General features: G+C 56.6%; 2 protein-coding genes across 4 annotated transcripts in view; one reads left to right on the top strand and one right to left on the bottom strand.

The window, feature by feature from the left end:
- The window catches only part of PSAP (prosaposin), a 31,329-nt gene extending 25,845 nt beyond the window's left edge, over positions 1–5,484 (top strand). Inside the window, exons 9-14 of the mRNA XM_054728838.1 lie at positions 1,660–1,755; positions 2,093–2,279; positions 2,364–2,521; positions 2,850–2,930; positions 3,202–3,309; positions 4,368–5,484. Of these exons, the coding sequence (XP_054584813.1) occupies positions 1,660–1,755; positions 2,093–2,279; positions 2,364–2,521; positions 2,850–2,930; positions 3,202–3,309; positions 4,368–4,403 (666 nt within the window). The 3' untranslated portion in view covers positions 4,404–5,484. The remainder of the gene's footprint in view (positions 1–1,659; positions 1,756–2,092; positions 2,280–2,363; positions 2,522–2,849; positions 2,931–3,201; positions 3,310–4,367) is intronic.
- Positions 5,485–5,752: 268 nt separating this feature from the next.
- The window catches only part of CDH23 (cadherin related 23), a 363,598-nt gene continuing 350,658 nt past the window's right edge, over positions 5,753–18,692 (bottom strand). For 2 of the 3 annotated variants that reach the window (XM_028151376.2, XM_054728836.1), the window contains 18 exons: positions 17,892–18,011; positions 16,176–16,353; positions 15,848–16,059; positions 13,812–14,003; positions 13,532–13,645; positions 12,730–12,859; positions 12,385–12,636; positions 12,147–12,308; positions 10,332–10,588; positions 9,899–9,996; positions 9,387–9,507; positions 9,226–9,305; positions 9,051–9,091; positions 8,856–8,916; positions 8,252–8,381; positions 7,899–8,021; positions 7,440–7,544; positions 5,753–6,657 (listed from right to left, as the gene is read on the bottom strand). In XM_028151376.2, the coding sequence (XP_028007177.2) occupies positions 6,337–6,657; positions 7,440–7,544; positions 7,899–8,021; positions 8,252–8,381; positions 8,856–8,916; positions 9,051–9,091; positions 9,226–9,305; positions 9,387–9,507; positions 9,899–9,996; positions 10,332–10,588; positions 12,147–12,308; positions 12,385–12,636; positions 12,730–12,859; positions 13,532–13,645; positions 13,812–14,003; positions 15,848–16,059; positions 16,176–16,353; positions 17,892–18,011 (2,697 nt within the window). In that variant the 3' untranslated portion in view covers positions 5,753–6,336. The remainder of the gene's footprint in view (positions 6,658–7,439; positions 7,545–7,898; positions 8,022–8,251; positions 8,382–8,855; positions 8,917–9,050; positions 9,092–9,225; positions 9,306–9,386; positions 9,508–9,898; positions 9,997–10,331; positions 10,589–12,146; positions 12,309–12,384; positions 12,637–12,729; positions 12,860–13,531; positions 13,646–13,811; positions 14,004–15,847; positions 16,060–16,175; positions 16,354–17,891; positions 18,012–18,692) is intronic. The other variant, XM_054728837.1, reaches the window with a different exon arrangement.

The raw sequence follows: 18,692 nt of genomic DNA on the forward strand, positions 1-18,692 counted from the left end.
TTAGGATGTGCTCTCTGTGGATCCCCCACGGTAGCCATAGTACAGACTTGCTATTCCCAGACCCCCAAAGCCTCTCCGGGTGCTATCTGCACACACGGGCATCTGTTTTGTTTCACTTGGTGACAAGCCTCCTTTATTCCATAATCCGTTTATATTCAGCACGCCTTATGGGTCAGGCAGTGTTTGAGAGACGGAGGCCTAGAACAGCCCACCTGCCGTGGTGAACAAAACTGTCCTTGTGTTCCTGGGGCCTGCAGTCTAGCTCTTAACCAGTTAACTGCCATACGTCCAAAACGGAAACCATCCCACACGCCACGATACTTTGAATTTAAAACAATCAGTTTGCAATGAATATTATAAAAATAAATATATTCCTCACAATTCGGGTGTTCTTGAATATTTTCACCTGAAAATTCTCACACAAAATGATTTTAAAGTTGTTCAGGGCTCCCACTTAGGGGAAACATTTTTTTCTCTTTTTAATAGACACATGTGGCCTGTGGGGAAGGTCTGCCGCTTGGGGGCCCAGCCACGTGATATCGTACCACGAGGCACATGCATGCACTTCTTGTTCCAGAACTTCCCACGTCACTCTCCTTCGGCTGTGTTGCCTCCCTCTCCTGCCCTCCCTCAGCAGGTGCAGCGTGTGGCCTACAGGAAGGCTCAAGTGTTGAGATGCTCATAGGCCTTTGCCCACCTGGCTGACAGAATTAATGGCCAGAGAAAAGGGAGAGTTATAGCTTGTAATCTAGTCACATGACTTACATTTAAACAAAATTAAAATTAAAAAAAATTCAGGCCCTGCCTGGTGAAGCTCTGTTGGTTAAGTGTTGTCCGCGCACCAAAGGGTTGCAGGTTTGAGTCCTGGTTAGGGCACATACCCTGGTTGCAAGTTTGATCCCCAGTCGGGGTGTGTGGGGAGGCAATGGATCAATGTTTCCCCTCTCACTCCCTCCCTCTCTCTAAGCATGTTCTTGGATAAGGATTTTTTTTTTTAATCTTTATTGTTGGGGTACGGATTTAAAAAGAAAACGCAGGTGCTCGGTAGAGAGTGGCTGGTGACTGCTGTATTTGACAGCAGGGATGGGAATGTTTCCGTTGTCACAGAAAGTCCTATTCAGCAGTGTTGCCTTAATAAAGGCAGGCTCTCGAAAAGCAGTTTCAGGTGTTACTGAGACTTGAAATTCAAGAGCAGACCTGAAATGTGTTTAAAACTGGCTTCTAAATAGCGAGTCCTTATTTTGTTCATGCGCCCCTGTCCACTCCCCAGGACGGACGCTGACTGATGAAATAATTGTAACCAAACACAGCATCACATGGGACGGCAGCTCTTTGGGGTGGGAGGACAGTTCACTGCTTTCACTGAAGTATGGATTCCTGCACATTTTACCTGAAGTGTAAATTCCTGGTTGGGGGCGGGGGTGGTGGAGGAGGTGGTGGGGAAGGATTGGTGAAAGGGATGGGTCTCCTGCATCATAGAAACAAGAGGGACTGGACCTGAGACACTGGGAGGACGCCGCACTTCCTGGTGACTCAGTAGGCGGTGGCCCTTTGCGATGTTAACCTGTCCTTGCCTCTGAGTCCCCTCTCCTTCAGAGGAGCAGGACCAAGGGCTGAGGTGAGGGTCTCAGCATTCACATGTTCTCTTACCCTCCACAGAAGGGCCTGGTGCAGGCGAAGGAGGATGTTGTCTGCGAGATGTGTGAATACGTGGTGAAGGAGGTGGTCAAGATGATCGACAGCAACAAGACTGAGGTATGTGGGTTTCCGGAATGCTGCCTCCTGGCAGAGGGAGGCGCTGTCCTGGGTCCCTGGAGCTAGAATGGCCCAGTGGGAGAACCCAGCAGAAATAGGTGGGCTTGGTCCTTGCTGCTCTGGGCACCAGCCTGGGAACCTATCCCCATTTCCCACCCCTGGATCCTCTGGGCTGTGGCTGGAGGAGGCCACTCTGCCCTGCTCTGTAGCTCTTGTCTTTTGCAGGAGGAAACGGCATCTTGCTGTTGACTGGTTTCCTAGTCATGTTCGTATTTTCAGAATCTCTCCCACCCCTACCCAGCCTTCCATCTTCCCACGTGATCCTCTTGTGTTTCAGGAAGAAATAATTCACGCTTTTGATAAAGTGTGCTCAAAATTGCCCAAATCCTTGTCCGAAGAGTGCCAAGAGGTGGTGGACACTTACGGCCGCTCCATCCTGTCGATCCTCCTGCAGGAGGCGAGCCCTGAGCTGGTGTGCAGCATGCTCCAGCTCTGCACCAAGCAGGGGCTGCCTGCACTGACCGGTGAGCCCAGTGGGAGTGAGGCTGGGCGGCCCCTCGGGGGTGTGGGGGGCCCTGCCGGCACTGAGCCCGTGCTCTCTTGCACAGCACGTGTGACTCAGCAGAAGGATGGGGCCTTCTGTGAGGTGTGCAAAAAGCTGGTTGGCTATTTGGACAACAACCTGGAGAAAAACAGCACAAAGGAGGAGATCCTGGCTGCTCTTGAGAAAGGCTGCAGCTTCCTGCCTGACCCATACAAGAATCAGGTATGCCCCGGGCAGCTCTGCCCGAATCCCACCTCCCTGGGCAGTGCAGGGCTGGGCTGTGCCCTGGACTGAAGTTTTGAAGCCATTTCTGCCTGGATGCGTGGAGCCCAGTGGCCTTTTCTCAGAGGCAATCAGTTGGCTCACATGGAGCCACTGGGGGAAAATAACACAAGCAAATGAGGCCGCGTGTGGGTGGGGCTCTGGGGAGGAGGCCCTGGGGCCACTGGGCTAGAAATCATGGGGAAGAGCATGCCCAGCTCCCTCCTTTTATGTTCCCCCTCTTCTGGGCACACCTTGACCTGGACCTGTGTCCCTGCTTGCTTCTCAGTGTGATCAGTTTGTGACCGAGTACGAGCCCATGCTGATAGAAATCCTGGTGGAGGTGATGGAGCCGACCTACGTGTGCTCGGTGAGCTCTGAGCGCTGGTTCGGGGGCACGCGACCTGGGGTGCTGTGTGGGCTGTGGGCCATGGGCCAGAGGCTCTGGGATGGGGTGTGAGAAAGCCAAGAAGTTCGAGAACCAGGCTCTAGGCCCACCACTTGGTAACCCTGATGGTTTTTGAAAGTGCACATCGGAGCTCTGGTTCTCGCTGCTTCTAGAAGCTGATCATTTCAGGGCTGTAAAGGATTAGTCCGGCAGATCTAATCTTCCCCTTTTGTGCTCCCTTTTCCTCATATAGAAAGTTGGAGCCTGCCCCAGAGCCGATAAGCCTCTTTTGGGAACGGAGAAGTGTGTCTGGGGCCCAAGCTACTGGTGCCAGAACATGGAGACAGCGGCCTTGTGCAATGTGAGTAGCTCAGCACCTGCTCCACAGGCCTGCCTTGCCGGTGGGAATCCTGCTTTAACAGGGGCCTCAGGGCCATTCTCTACCCCGTCTTTGCTAGTGAGAAACCTGAGGCCAAGAGAGGCAATTAGGCTCACTCCTGGCTTCCCAGTCAAGGCAGGGCTAGCTGTGTTCTTGTCTCAGGAGGGAAGGGGTAGCTATTCTTGAATACTGCTTTTGTTCCTGCTCTTCCTTCGCCTCCAGTTCCCTATGAGAGAGTCAGATTTGCACGAGGTCCCCCCAGGGATTGCACAAGGCCTCTTTGGGTTCATTGCCCCAATCCTTGCGTAAGTCCTCATGCCCCTCGGGGGCCACTTTTGCCCTGGCTGGAGCCTGGCCTGAATCTTCACCCAAGGCCGAGCAGAGCTGTTTAGAAAGGCCCTGAGAGTTGGCACCTGCCTGATGGCTCCAGGGTGCTGTGGCACCATCCTGGCTGGGTAGCCACCAGTTGGGTGACCTACGCTCGCTGTTTTCCTGGGTGGGGATGTTTGGACCAGCCTCTGTTACCTAATGTTCTTTTGTGCAATTTTTTCTTCCTCGTGAGAGTTCCTCCGGTTGGGGGAAATTGCATCATTTGGGGCCACTGCACGGAGGGGTGGTGAGGCCCGTCATGGCCGTGTCTAGCTCCTTCCTGCAGCCAGGCCCCAGTCCACAGCCATCATGGTGGGACAGGTTTCCGCTGCTGTCCTGGTCCATTTCTCAAGGCCTGAGCTGGTGTGAATCTGACTCGAGGGAGGAGTTCTACCTTGGGGGCCTCCAGAGCAGCCTGTCAGCTGATGCTGGGGCCTAGGCGTGTGTGGCTGGACGCAGGGGTCCTGGGCCCTACCTGCATGGGTGCTCATGTGTAAGCACGTGCTCCCAGGTTTAAAAGAGCTGCTGTCCTGGGCCTTCCGTGTCTGGTGCCATCCGCCTGACCTAGGACAAGATGAACAGGCTCCATGTGGGGGAGATATCTGATGCATGAATGGGCCAGGAGTAGAGTTGTCATCTGAAGATTAACCCAGTTTTCTCTCTCCTGTCAGGCCGTCGAGCATTGCAAACGTCACGTGTGGAACTAGAAAGAATGTTCCATCTTGGAGAAACCACAGCATCTGTTCCTACTTGTATGTCTGGGGGAATGAACACAGATCTATCGACTTTGTTATAAAAATAGGCCCCCCTCCCCTCACGCTGTTTCTCATCTCCCTTAGTGTAACATTGCTGTCAGCGCGGAGGCGCCCAGCCCGCCGCTGACATAGTGCTTCCGTGTCCTTTTCATCCTGCCACGTGGGCAATGACGCCCTGCACCTGGAGGCCTTTGAGCTGCCCTTGCATGTGGGTACCTGGAGGGGGAAGGGGGCTCGCTGCTGGCAGCAGCCAGAGCTGCTTCACAGGCCATCCGTCCTCTTGGCCGGGCTTTGCTGAGCCCTGACCGGGGCTTGGGCGCTGGTGGGCTGGCTTCTGTAGCCTCTGCCTACGCTGAGGAGGGCACCTCCCCGGGCTTCTGGGTGGCTAGACAAAAAAGCAAAACAAAGGCTGCTTTGTATGCAAGATTAGAGGCTCAAAATAATTAGGCTTCTTACTCAGTGTGGTTTGCACTGAACTAGAGATTTTTGAAAGCGGCTGCTCGGGAGACCTGGGTGAGGTTTGGGTTTGCTGGCCCTGGGCCAACCTTCGATCCAGCTTTCCGGCGTCTTTCCTGGTGATGTCTTGTTTGGTCCTGTGGGTTTGGGTGGGAGGGAAATCTGCTTGAATGCAACCTGCGTAGCCCAGTGTGGGGTCCTCTGCCCCTGGCTTTTGTGAGTGAACTCGTGGACCGTGGTGACCACCTCAGGCCTGCTCTGTGCTGCTGCCGGCCCACCAGTGCGCTGGGCATCACAGCCCCTTGCCCTGACCCATCCTGTGGATATTGCTTTTGACCTGGACATAAGTGTGGACGACAGGCTCCTAAGCCTCTGGCTTCCAGGCAGCGGGCCTGTTGGGCGTGCTGTTCGGGACCTTGGCTGCTGCCCCGCCTCCTCCCCCGTGGCTGACTCTCCTGTTGCACTTCTGGTTGTCGGGACAGTAAGACCTGCAGTTGCCATTAAATGGACTTAATGATTTTTTGTTTTGCACTAAAGTTTCTGTGATTTAACAATAAAGTCTGTCAATCAGATCTGATATTTCAGCCAGAAGTTTGGTTTCTGATTAGCTCTCCAAGGCCGTGCTCAGCAGTCCCATGGCACCTCTTGATCAGAGAAAGAAAAGTGGGTCAAGTCCCACCTGTCTGCCCTGAGGTACCCAGGCCAGGGCCGCCGTGCCCTTCACCCTTCTCCCTCACCTCCCAGGCCAGCCACGCCGTCGTTTACCAGAGCAAGTGCCAGTTCCTGTGAGTTTTTCTTTTTAAAATTCAGACCATTCCAGAAACGTTCAGTGAGTACCAGTAAAACCAAGGGGAACATATTGAGGGAATAACTTAATTTAAAAAGGAATACACACGAACACTCTACATTCAAAACCAAGGGAACATCAGTCATTTCTCCTTTTGAGCCGGTACATTTGGGAAGCCAGTGAAATGGAGAGAACGTGGTTCGTGGGTAATAACCTTGTCCAGGTGGGGAGGCAGGGGTCACTGCCCCACCTGGGTGTCCAGTCGGACGTGGCAGAGACGCGGTGAGACTTGAACGGAAGTCTGAGTCAAGGCCAGGCTGGGAGGGGTGGGAGAGGAAGGGGGTCTGCTTGGCCTTTCAGTTCAGCCTGGGCTGAGTTGGTCCTTAAACTCGTCCCCCAGGGGTGCTCCTTACCTTATCCTTAGACAGTTAACATTCTTGTTTGGTTTTCTTAAAAAAATAACAAATTTTATGAAGGTAGAGGTCAGATGCTGAATGAGTGCCTGGCAGAAGTGGGATCTGAGCTGCAGACGGCAGGCTGCCACCACCTGACGAACCCAAGGTCGTGAGCCAGGGTCGGCCCGGAGGGGTCCGCACCCCACGGTCCTGGTGCTGCTCACACCAGCGAGGCTCCCCCGTCTAGTCATAGCTCCGTGATCTCCAGGGGGCTCTCCATGATCACGTCGCGAAGCTTGTGCAGGGGCGTGGATTTGGCGGACTCGGTGCGGGCGTTGCGCTCGAAGGCACTGGCCTCGGCCGCCGTCAGCGTCTCCAGGGAGCGGCCCAGACCCTTCTGGTCGTCCTCGGGCAGGCTGCTGAGGTCGGTGGCCAGCAGTGTGCCCGTGCTGCCGTGCGCCCTGTGGATCCCGTCGGGCCCCTGGAGCTCCGGCGGCGGCTGGCAGAAGCGCAGGCTGCCCTGGCCCGGGCTGCGCTCCCCTGGCTCCTCCAGCTCCGTCTGGATCAACTGCAAGAGTCCAGGGGCCCCCACACGCTCAGGGCGGGGCCCAGGGGGTGAGCAGGTGGGTGGCCCCAGCGTCCTACCTGCCACGCGCCTGCTTCCTCCCCATGGCGCACAGGAACCCTGCGCTGGCGCTAACAGCCTGTCTCCGGCTGGTACAGGGGGCACCTTGGGACTCACGGGGCTGTGTTCTCGGGAGTATGGGCTCCCTGTGAGTTGAATTTTGTGTATTCGCTTTTATCTACAAAATCACTGTGATGCAGCTGCAGTGTCTGGGTTTGTTACCAAGTTGGCCTCAAGCAAGGTCAACACGAGTGGCCAGGTCGAGAGTTCCCACGGGACCGAGGTGCGCCGGGCACTCAGGTGGAGCTTTGGTTCTGTGTGGAGCTCAGCTTGGGCCCTTTTCACTTGAGAATGTTGGCCCAGCTGGTGATCTGGGTTTCACCTGACTTTTTCAGGTGTTGACATACCACCACAGGCAAACAAACTTGAGAACCTATTTGAACTACAGCCAGTTTCTTTAAATCACCCCTTTAAAGTATCTTTCTGGGGTTCCTCAACTCTGAGAAACACTTCCTGGTGCCTACCCCATCCCTGGAAAGCCCACCGCAGCACCCAGGAAGCAGAGCCCACTGTCACGTCCTGTACCCCACCCACTGCTCTGGTCCTGGCTGCTGAGCTCCAGAGACGGAGAAGGATGAGAGCAGCAGGAGAGCCCGAGAGAGAGAGAGCGAGCGAGCACCCCCAGGACTGGGGCACGGCACACAGCTCCCTGCCCTCCCAGCTACCTCGGAGATGGAGGAGTGGCAGGAGGAGGCTTTTTGCACCATCCGCTGTGCAAAGAGCTTTTTGAGCCGCAGGTAATCCTCCAGGACCACCTTCAGCAGCGAGCCCTGGGGGAGGGAGAAGGTTAACCCCCCACCACAGCCCCCCAGCCTCCCACCCCTCGTTCTGGTAACTCATACGGGGGTGACGGAAGGTGACAGGGCGTCTAGGAGACACAGGCCTCTAACCCTAGTGCAGAGGATCAGGATGGCACCCTGGTCCTAAGGGCACCACGGGCTGAAGCAGCGCCTGATCCGCCCGGGACCCTCTCGTTGCCCTGGTGCTCTGGCCCCAGTGGAGGCCGGGTCTAGCTGAGCCTGGAGGTGGAGAACGCTGTCCCCGCTCCCTGCATCCTCTGGAGCAGGCCCAAGCTTAGCTAAGGCTCCGGGGCAGGGGGGCAGGAGTCTGTAGGGAGCGCTCACCTTGATGGGCCCCTCCCGGATGATCTGGCCCAGCTTGGCAATGTTGTCGTACTCCTGGAGGGCTGCCCGCAAGTAGCGGTCTTCGTCAGGTTTCACTGCTGCTGGCTCACGCCCGAAAGTTCCCTGGGGGAGAGGATGCTGGCTGGACAGAGGTAGCCAGCGAGCAGGCCCACCCCCAGGCCGGGCAGAGGACCTCCGAGGACAGCGGTCGCCGACCTTTCGGACCTCAGGACCACCAGAGGTCCACGGACCACCGGTTGGCGACCGCTGTCCTAGAAAACCCGCTCCTTGGCCAGGGCTGACGAAGACCCACCCTTCCTCTGCCCCTGGCCCTGCCCCTGGCCCAGGCTCACGTGGGTGCGGGTGGGGCTGCTCCACAGGTCGGCGATCTCGCTCAGGTTCTCCGGCAGGTCGTCCTCGTGCTCGGCCTGGGCGGCCAGTTCCAGGTTCCGGCAGAAAGGATCCAGCCATACTGGGTTGGCCCTGCAGGTGGGGGTGGGGTGGGGTGAGGATGGAAGGCTTGAGAGGACAGATGCCCTGCCAGCCTCACCCTCACCCCTTCCTGTTTCCCTTTCACAGAGCAGGGGAGGGGGTATAGGCCCCTTGCCCACAGCACCTGCGGGTACGTCCTCCCCCTAGGATCCCACTAGAACCAGGACAAGACAACATGTTGACTGGATGAGCTTTGGTTTGGAAGCCTCACTGCACCCACTGACCGAAGCCAACCCCCCCTCCCCCCTCAATCTTGGGGCCCATCAGGGTTGGGAGCCCAGCTCAGTGCCACAGTTTCTAAGGGTGCAGAGAGAGGGGTGGCTTAACCCACCAGGGGGCGCCCACACCCCAGGTTTAGCTAGTCCGTGTTCCCTCACTGGGAGGCGGCAGGGAAGTTTCCGCCCAGCTGGGTCCCTGGCAGGCCTTCCCAACGTGCACCAGGCAGGGCTTGGGGGCCCCACTCACCCGTCAAAGGAATACTTGTTGGTGTTGGGCATGTCCATGATGTCGATGAAGCCACGATTCCCTGCAGGGAGCAGTCGGGGCATGGAGGGGAGGGAGCTGCTCTGCTGGGGAGCCTGGCCCAGTCCAGGGCCATCTGAGTTCCCCAGGGAGCCCCTCCTGACCTCTGACCTCCCAGCCATCGCAGCCCTCACTCACCTGCGGAGCCAGCCACTATGGCTTTGAGTTTCCTCTTGTGTCTGGAGAGAAGCAGAGAGAGGCGCTGGTCAGGGAGGCGGGGCTGGGCTGGCATCTCCGGGCACTGCCTGCCTGCATACCCTGGAGGAGGGCTGGCTGGTCAGCCAGTGTCAGGACGGGGCCAGGGGTCACTCACACGGTCCTGTAGTACCAGTTCATGAGGATGAAGAGCATGGCAGCCAGGAAGAGGAGGATGGCCAGGACAATGATCGCCATCTGAGGAAACAGGACAGGCGTGAGCGGGCGGGCGCACCCAGGGTGAGCAGGGGGCTGTGGGGCAGGTGCCACCAGGGGTACCTGCAGGGCAGACATGTCTTCGGGCAGCTGGATAGAGATGGCAGGCTGCACGTCCATGACATTGTAGTTCCGGAAAAGATTCCGCAGCTGTTCCTTGTTCTCGTCGATCATCTGGATCACCCTGGGCAAGGGGCAGGGGCCTCAGCCCCCATCCTCAGCCATCCCCCAAGCGCTTGCTCACTCAGGCCAGGCTGCCCAGTTCTTGATTTGGACGTCTAAGGTTCAGCCCCCGCAAGCCTTGCAAGATTAAAGCCCACCCAGCCAGGATAGCTTTGTATCATACAGAGTTCACATCCCTCACAATCAGTATAATGCTCCCATTGCACAGATGGGGAGAGTAAGGCTCAGAAGGGCAGAGCTCTGCTAATACCCACAAACTGTTCTCTCTACCCACATCCCGGGGAGAGCGCCACACAGCAGGCATGATGGTGCTGGTTACGCCTCTGTTGGCGGGTCCTCCCCACTCCAGGGCAGGGAGGCAGACGACACTCTGAGCACAGATCCCCACTCACCGGTCCACGTCCAGGATGCGGTTGGTCTCTCGGTTCACCACATGGATGAGCAGCTCTGTCTGTGCGAAGTTCACCCGACCCTTCTTATCCACATGGAACTAGGCAAGAAGGGGCATGATGGGGTGTGGCAGGTGCAAGGGCTGGGCTGGGCTGGGCTGGGCAGGCCTCTTCTAGGCGCCCCTCCTGTCCTGCCTTACCAACAAACCCATCACCAGCGTGATACCCATCACTTCCCGGCACTATCATTCCCCCCAGCGTCCAGATAGGAAACAGGCCCAGAGACCTGGAAGGCCTTCCTCGGGGCCAGGCAGGTAGGAAATGATGGAGGGCACATACATCCCTTTCCATGTCTCTGACCGCCCCACAATGCCCTGTCCCTCCTGTGGCCTAGTCTCCCTCCACTGCCCCAGCCCAGGGCGGGTTCCGTGGGCACCTGCACGTCGTCGGTGTTGACAATGGCACCGGTGATGTTGGAGAGCAGGCGGATGAACTCCTCCTCAAAGCCACGCACACGGTCGGGGATCTCGTTGATGACGATCTTGACGCGCTGGTCATCCCTCAGGATGTAGATGCCGATGATGGCCGTGTCGTTGTGGCCTGCCAGGTCCTGGGCCACGATGTCCACCACAAAGTAGCCGGGGCTGTAGGCCATGAAGAGGTCGAAGGTGCGCAGGATGCCATCCACGCTCCCTGCGGGAAGAGCCCACGGGTGGGGAGCAGTTCAGGGGCCACTCAGTGCCCCAGAATCCCTGGGGCAGGGTGAGGTCCAGGGGCAGGAGACACACTTCTGGGGAGGCAGCATGGGCCTGCAGGACTGGGGACCCGGAACTGCAGAGCCCAGCACCCACCTCAGCGTGGCTGCCAGACCTACGCTTCTATAGATTTCTAGCGACCTCTCCTGATTTCTAACTACTGAGCTACGTTTTTATTTAAACATTGTGCTTACTAAACAAAACAACGGTGGGGTGTGCTGGCCCAAGAATGATGAGTTTGGGAATCTGGTGTCCCCTGCTGGGGTCCTTCTGAGCCTCCTCAGTGTCTGTCTGTATCCCCACATGAACTTCAGAATTTGACAGTAGAGAGATGACCACAGGAGGTCCAGTCCAGTCTTCTCTTAGAAGACAGTAGACATGGGTTTAACATTTGCCACTTTCCAGCTGTGTGACCTTTCACTACTTAGCCTCTCTGTGTTTTTGTTTTCTAAAATAAGAGCAATGGGCGCTCAGAGGACAAAGTGATGGTGTCTGGTTGTGTGACTGGAGAAGGTGGCATATGAACTAGGTTTGTTTTTTTAATCCTCACCTGAGGATATGCTGTTGTTTTTTAAAACTGAATTCACAGAGAGAGAAACATTAATTGATTGCCTCCTGTATATGCTTTGACCAGGGATCGAACCTGCAACCTTTTATGTCCTGACCGGGAATCGAACTTGTAACTTTTTGGTGTCCAACCAACGGAGCCACCCAGCCAGGGATGGCCTAGATTTTGAAGGATGGTTGGGGGGAGCATATCGAAGGCAGAGGTGGAGGTCAGAATGGTAATCCAGGAAGTGAAGAAAAGGGACCAACGGCCCAGGGGAGGATGGTGTGCAGCAGGCTGAAGGAAGGGTGAGCAGTTCAGCTTGAATGGGCACAGGGCCTTTAAGGGCAGTAGGGGGATGAGAACCAGAAAGGGGGATTAGGAAGAAGACCTGGTGAGCCTTGAACGCCAGGCCAAGAAGTCTGGATTGAGTCCTACAGACAGAGAAGAGCAGGGAAGGGGTTGTGGCTGAAAGTAAGGTAATGGGACACCCTGTGGGCTCAGCCACCCACACAGGGAAGTACACAGCAGACATGCACACTTGTAGGTACAAGTACACTCTGAATGCTGGCTCCCCAGTGCCTAGCACAGTGCCTAACACGGGAAGGTGAGGCGTCCAAATGGAACGTCAGGTGGATATAAGGAAAGGAGAATGGAGAGATGGGTGGATGGATAGATGGATGGATGGATGGATGGATGGATGGATAATGACTAATGGGTGGAGGAGGAAATGGGAAGAAAAAGATAAAGAGGAAGTGGGTGAGTAGATGTAGATAAGGATAGGTGGTTGAATAAAAGGATTAATGAATGATCGCTGACTGGCTGAATAGGTGGATGGGCGAATGAATGAAAAGACTGTCATGGCTGGCCGGCCACCCATACTCTGTGGTGCCCAAACAGACCACCCCATCTCTTCCAGAGACATTCCATGCAGTGACAGAGGCCCTACCCATGGTGAAGACCTGGCCCACGTCCTCGGAGTCATTGGCAAAGGCCCGGAAGTAGTGAATGGCCAGAATGCTGTAGAAGACCAGGCTGTTGTTGCCAATGTCTGCGTCCAGGGCCAGCACCTGGATCAACTCCGAGCCCATCTTGGCGTCGGTGGCCACACCTGCAGGAACGGGCGGTGGTGTAAGTGGTAGGGCGGGGGCCACCCCGCACCCGGCACCCCGGCTCCAGGCCTGCACCTGCAGTATACTCCGCCTTCGTGAAGCGCGGTGGCTGGTCGTTGATGTCCTCTAGCACGACGCGCACCTCCTGCAGGGTGAGGTCAGTGACCAGGTCCAGGTCTGGTGCGGGTCCCCGGGGAGGTGTCCAGCTGCGATTGCTCGAGGCCTTGACAATGAAGGAGAAGACGGCTTCGCGCTCCCGATCCAGGTCCTTCAGCACCAGCAGACGCCCGTCAGGCTGAAGATGGAAATTCTTCTCTTCGTTCCCAGCTGAAGGTGGGACATGGCACAGGGTGAGGGGGCAGGCACACTGGGCCATCTCCAGCCCCAGGCAGGCAGGGCACTGGCCCCACCAGGCCCCACCTGCGATGAAGTAGTACACAATGGCGTTGGAGCCCTCGTCCGCGTCCACAGCGCCGGTCACATTGCCCACGAGGGTGCCACGTGGTGAGTGCTCGGGCACCGTCAGCAACTGGTACTGGGGGCTGCCTTTCTGCAGGGAGAGGGGAATGTCATCACGGGGGGTCAAGGCAAGGCCCGGCTTCCAGCTCCCGCCAGAGGGCCCGAGGCAGGACGTTAGTGGGTGCTGAGGGAGCTTCCTGTCCACACCTTAGGGGGTGAGCAGAATGGCTACAACCTCAAGGGAGCAAAGGCAGGGCCTGGGAGACCCCAGCTCTGCCCTGATGTCACCCTGTGGCATCCTCCATGAGGGCAGGGCTGGGCTTGGCATGTTCTCTGGCCTCCCAACACCTCAGTGGATGTCTGGACCGGGGGTCACTGTCTCATATGCACATGCGTCTCCAGGGAACATCTCATCCCAGGTGCACACAAGGAAAAGCACCAAGTCAGAGAGCCTGAGTCCACCCGAGGGGCTGAGCCCCAACTCAGGGAAGCAGAGCTGACCTTCAGGCTTCCCGTGTACAGTGTGTGCAATGAGGGGTCAGCTCCAGGAGTCCGGCATTTGTGTCCGTTTTGACAGCTGGGTAGTGCTTTGAAATAGTAGTTGCTCAGTAAGTATTTGTTCTATTAAGTGTATGCAGGTTCCTGGGTGCAACCACATATGTATATGGTAAAGGGTGCAGAAGGGAGGACATGCACATGTGTGCTTGCAGGCAGGGAGTCCCTGTGTGGGCGTGACAGGTGTGGGGGATGGGTGAGAGCTCACTGGAGGCCTCAGGAAGAGGGGCTCGTTGTCGTCGATGTCATCCAGGGCCACCTGCATGGGCTGCATGGTCTCATAAGGCACCGGCTGGCCCAGGTCGCTGGCCACCAGGATGAGCTAGAGGTGGAAGAGCACCGTCAGAAGCGGAGCCAGAGGGCCCCCGAAGGGCACTCCCGGGGGCCAGACCACCCTCTTGAAGACGTTCTAGGTGAGAGGGTGGTGGCCCTGCACCCAGAGGAAAGCCCCTCCCCGGCCCCGCCCCTGGAGCTGGCCCCGCCCTTACGCTGTACACCGCCTGCTTCTCGCGGTCCAGGCGCTGCGCGGTCTGGATGAGGCCGCTGATGGGGTCAATGGTGAAGTACTCCCAGTCCCGGTTGCCCGTGGTCTTCAGGAAGCTGTAGCGCACGGCCCCGTTGAGGCCCTCATCCTGGTCTGTGGCGTAGACCTCGTACACGTTGGAGCGCAGCGGGATCTCCTGCGGAGGGCAGGGGAGGGAGGCTCCTGGGGCACCTGGGAGAACCCCAGCTCCCAGGCCCCCCTGGAGTGCTCATTCTTTCTTATCCTGTAGCAGAATGTCCTTGCCACCTTTCTGCATCCTTAGGAAATGGCTGCCTGTTGGCTGGACTCTAAGCATCTGCTAGAAAGTCCCCTCACTCCACCCCTAGCCAAGGCCACTGCCCTTGGATGGTTCAGCCCGGGACCCTCCATGCTCCAAACTCTCTTAGGGTGACGGCCTGTCCAGCGGCTACCCCCATCCCGCCGACTCCATTGCATGCTAAGGTTTAGAGGAGGCCACAGCCATCCTGTTCCGGGGTCTGTCTTGCTCTCTGCTATCCCAATCACAGGAGCTCTAGGTATCCCCAAACAACACCATCCACTCAGTGGGGTACCTGAAAATGGGGGGCAGGTAGGTAGGGTGACACGGTGGATGCAGACTGGACACCTGGGTTCTAGTCTGTTATAATACCATGTGACCTACACATGCCACTAAACTCTCTGAGCCCCAGTCTCCCATTTCCCTTGAATTAAGTCTAAGATATCAAAAAGCCTAACTGATGTCATATACTGACCCAGGCATGATAAAGCTGCATAGCACACAAGCAAACGAACAAGTTTCTTTGCTTTTAGTTGAAAAATTTACCGGCTCAGCATGGTTTCTTTTCACTGTGTGTCTCATTGACCATGACTACTGGAAACGCTGAACGGCAGTTACAGTTAATTAATAGGAAGTGGGATGACAAACAGATAATTTCTTAACAGATGTTGGTTGTTTGGAAGACACGAATCTTTCAAAATACAGAGCCCTTGAAGGGAAAAAGTTAGTAAATGGGGCCTTTGGTATGGAAAAGAACTAGATTATTATAAATTTATACCCTGCCTCATTCCACAAAGAAGATTTAAGGCAGTTTACCAGGAAGTATACATTATAATAAGAGTGAACACATTTTTTAAAAATCAGGGTAGAGAAAGGAAATAGTTGACAGGAAAATGGGAACTGAGGGATGGGAGGCAAGGTGTGTGCTAAGACCCTGCAGGGCCACTCAGGGTGGGCTGAACGCTCCTTAGTGGACAAAGCAGAGGACCCCTCAGTCATCACATCAGACACAAGCGGAAGCAAGTCACAATATAAAGGCCAGTGTTTCCCAGAGCTCTGCCTGCAGGACTTTCCTCCGTGGGACCTCACAGCGGGGACACAGCGACAGCAAGCACTCGGTGCTGACAATATGAGATGCAGAGACTTGCTGACGTTTGGGGAGCAAACAAGTGGGAGACACCCTGATTGCTCCACGACGGAGCACCGTGGGCCTGGGTGCTGAGAGGGAGGAGGGGGAGGGTAGGAGACAGGGAAAGACTTCCCTATCCTTACAAGGCAATTAGAGCGAGGAACAAATGAAGAATTGGAGTTTCCGGAAGCTCAGCTCAGCCACTCCCCCTCGCTTCTTGTTTTGATGCTCATCCTCAACTCCCAGGCTGTCTCCACTTTGGGATCAGCAGGGACAACAGACATTGGAAGACATCTAATAGCTAGAGATTATCGGTCCCGTATCGCAGAGGGAAAAACAAACTCAGAGAAGTCACTTGCTCAAGGTAATTTGGCTGGAAAGCGACAGAGTTAGACTTGAACCCAAGACCTTTTGCGGACACAGCCCGTATTACTAACCATTGTTCAGCACTGCCCTGTGCTCCCTCCTCTGGCCTCAGTTTCCCCACCTTCACAACGGGGCCCGCCCTTTCACTCTCGGGCACGACTGCGGGCTGAAGTGGGCTGGGTATTGGAAGGGGCACGCTGTCGGCAGGAGGCCCTGGGAGGCAGCGTACCTCTTTGATGTGGATGATGGTGCCGTTGGGGGGGCGCACAAAGACAGGGCGGTTGTCATTGACGTCGATGACCTCCACCAGGAGCATGGTCGTGCCCCAGAGTGGGGGCTCTCCGCCATCTGTGGCCACCACGGTCAGGTTGAACCTCTCGTAGGAATGCAATGGCCGCTTTGTGGTCACCAGGCCTGAGTCCATGTCCACGTGGAAGGCCTCTGGCGGGGGGTGGCAGAGAGCAGGGCATGTCTCTGGCTGAGACATCCTTCCATGGCAGCCTGCCACTCCCCCCCCAACCCCCGATGGCATCACAGGTAAGGAGCCGGCTACGTACCCTCACCAGGGCCCTCAAGTGAGTAGGTCAGTTCCCCGTTGGAGCCCTCATCCTGGTCGGTGGCCATCATGGTGATAACCGAGGTGCCCGCTGGTTCATTCTCATAAACGCTCGTGCTGAACTGGGGCTTGGAGAACTGTGGCCGGCAGTCATTGACGTCTAGCACCTGAATCACCACCTGGTGTGTGTGTGTGGGGGAAGTGGGGGAGGTTGAGGTCAAAGGTCAGGGGCATATTGGGAGCTACTTCAGGTGACCCAGTCACAGAGGAGTAAGCAGAGGTGGACAGTGCCCACTCTTGGAGTGTGACCTCAAACCATTTATTTAACCCCCCGAGCCTCAATTTCCTTAGCTGTACTTTGGGGACAATGTATCTTCTCTCTCAGGGGTGTGAGGCTCCCCGTGACAGCGTGTTCCAGGTTGTGATGGTGGGCAGTGCCCGGCCCGAGGAAACGCTCAGCAGCTGGTACCGTGCGGAGCGGGTGCTCTGTGGCTGGGCCCTGAGGCAGGAAGCCCCCCTGCCCACCGCCTCCTCTGCCCTTTGCTCCTCCCCTCAGTGGCCCACACATCGCACTCTAATCTCTGGACCGTGATGCTGGGTGGCGATCCCTCCACCCCGGAAGGCTCCCTCTTGGCTGGGATTGTATCTGGCCTGGGTCTTGGCTCTCTCTGCTGACCCCACAGCCCAGGGGGGTCCCACGGACACACCAGGCCAGGAGACCCTCCCTTCCCCTCCTCCCCCCGACTCACCACTGCCCTTGGAGGGAGGCAGCCTTAGTGTTCTGACTCCAAGTCCGGTGCTCTTCCCTACACAGCACGTGGCTGTGTGACCAGGGGCAGGATTTCGATGTGGTGAGTGCTCCCAGCCCCTCCCCCATCTGCTAGGCCAGTGGTCGGCAAACTCATTAGTCAACAGAGCCAAATATCAATAGTACAACGATTGAAATTTCTTTTGAGAGCCAAATTTTTTAAACTTAAACTTCTTCTAACGCCACTTCTTCAAAATAGACTCGCCCAGGCCGTGGTGTTTTGTGGAAGAGCCACACTCAAGGGGCCAAAGAGCCGCATGTGGCTCGCGAGCCGCAGTTTGCCGACCACGGGGCTAAGAGAACTTGCCCACCAGCTTCTCCCCTCCTCACCCAGGAGAGTGTTTTGGATGGTTAGTTAGGTTATTGTGGGGAGAGCTGAATGCGGAAGGACATGACTGGCCGAGGCAGAAAGAAGGGGGAGAAAGAAAGAGAAAGCCAAGCCTCACGGAGTAGGATCTGGGGTAGAAATGGGGTAGGGCTTAGGAGGTGAGCCACTGGCCGCAGAGCACCTGTGCGGACGCTGGACCTGGGGTTGTGAATTTGGTTCGTTGTTAACGTTCTTTAGAAAACACAAATGAAGAAAACTGCTTATAGTTATGTTTGGTTGCCGGACTGTGCTTCCCTCAATGGGACACGTGGGCACTCTGGCCAGGTGAGCCCGGCTTTATTTGGGTTACTCCCAGGCATGTCCCTCTGCCTCAGCAGAGGTTTGGCACAAGAGATTTCCGCTGGAGTCCCCGTCTCCCTCGGCCGTTGTGACCCACACAGCTAAGCTCTTGCCTTTTCCTTCCTGCCACCACGTCTCTGAGGGGAACAGGTGGCTCTTCAGTCGTCAAGCTCTAAAGGCTTTTCTTGTTGCCTCCACGGCCCCAGTCCCTGGAGTCCCTGGCCTAGCCTGGCACCCCTCACCTGCACCGAGTTTTCTCGACGGTTGCTGGCCACGTCCCCAGGGTTGTCTTTGGCCAGGGCAGTCAGGATATAGTGGTCCTTCTTCTCCCGGTCCAGAGAGGACAGCACATAGATGTCGCCCTAGTAGGAGGAGGATGGAATCAGCAGATATTTACTGAGCATCGACTGAGTGCCGGAGCCTGCTGGGGGCGCTGGAGATACAGCACTGAACAGAAGAGACAACAGCCCCTGCCCCTATGCAGCTCTCATGCTAGCCCTCACTTCCCCCGTCCACCTGGCGATGGGACAAACAGCCCAGGCTGGAGCGTACTACCTGGCCAGGTACATGGTCGTGTGCCATAGATACTCATTGTTCATAGTGCCAGGCCAGGAGCATGTCTGATTGCTCACACCAAGCAGGAAGAACAGAACACTGCTGAGAGGGCAGAACGAGGGGGATGTGGGCAGGAGTGGGGGCAGTGGGAGGGAAAGTCCAGTTCCAGCCCAGCAACTGGGGAGGGCCCTGGCTGGCCAAACACCCCTCGGCCACAGGGCTCTTCCTGTGCTGAAATAGCAGCTTGGAGCCCATTTTCAGACATCTGAAACCATCACCCCTCTTTTCTCTTGAGTTTCTGCTCTCCCACAGGCTGAGACCAGTGGGAACATGAGGGAGGGACTGGGTACAGGGCCACATATACACCAGTAGGAGGCGCTCAAACATTGTGCTCACTTTCTGCAGGGCTGCCTATGCCTCTCTTTGGACAGTTCCAAAAAGTGTTCCCATGGACTCGAATCAAGCTTGCTAGTCTGCTGGGGACACAC

The sequence above is a fragment of the Eptesicus fuscus genome, chromosome 17 (genome assembly GCF_027574615.1).
Source record: "Eptesicus fuscus isolate TK198812 chromosome 17, DD_ASM_mEF_20220401, whole genome shotgun sequence".
Taxonomy (NCBI): domain Eukaryota; kingdom Metazoa; phylum Chordata; class Mammalia; order Chiroptera; family Vespertilionidae; genus Eptesicus; species Eptesicus fuscus.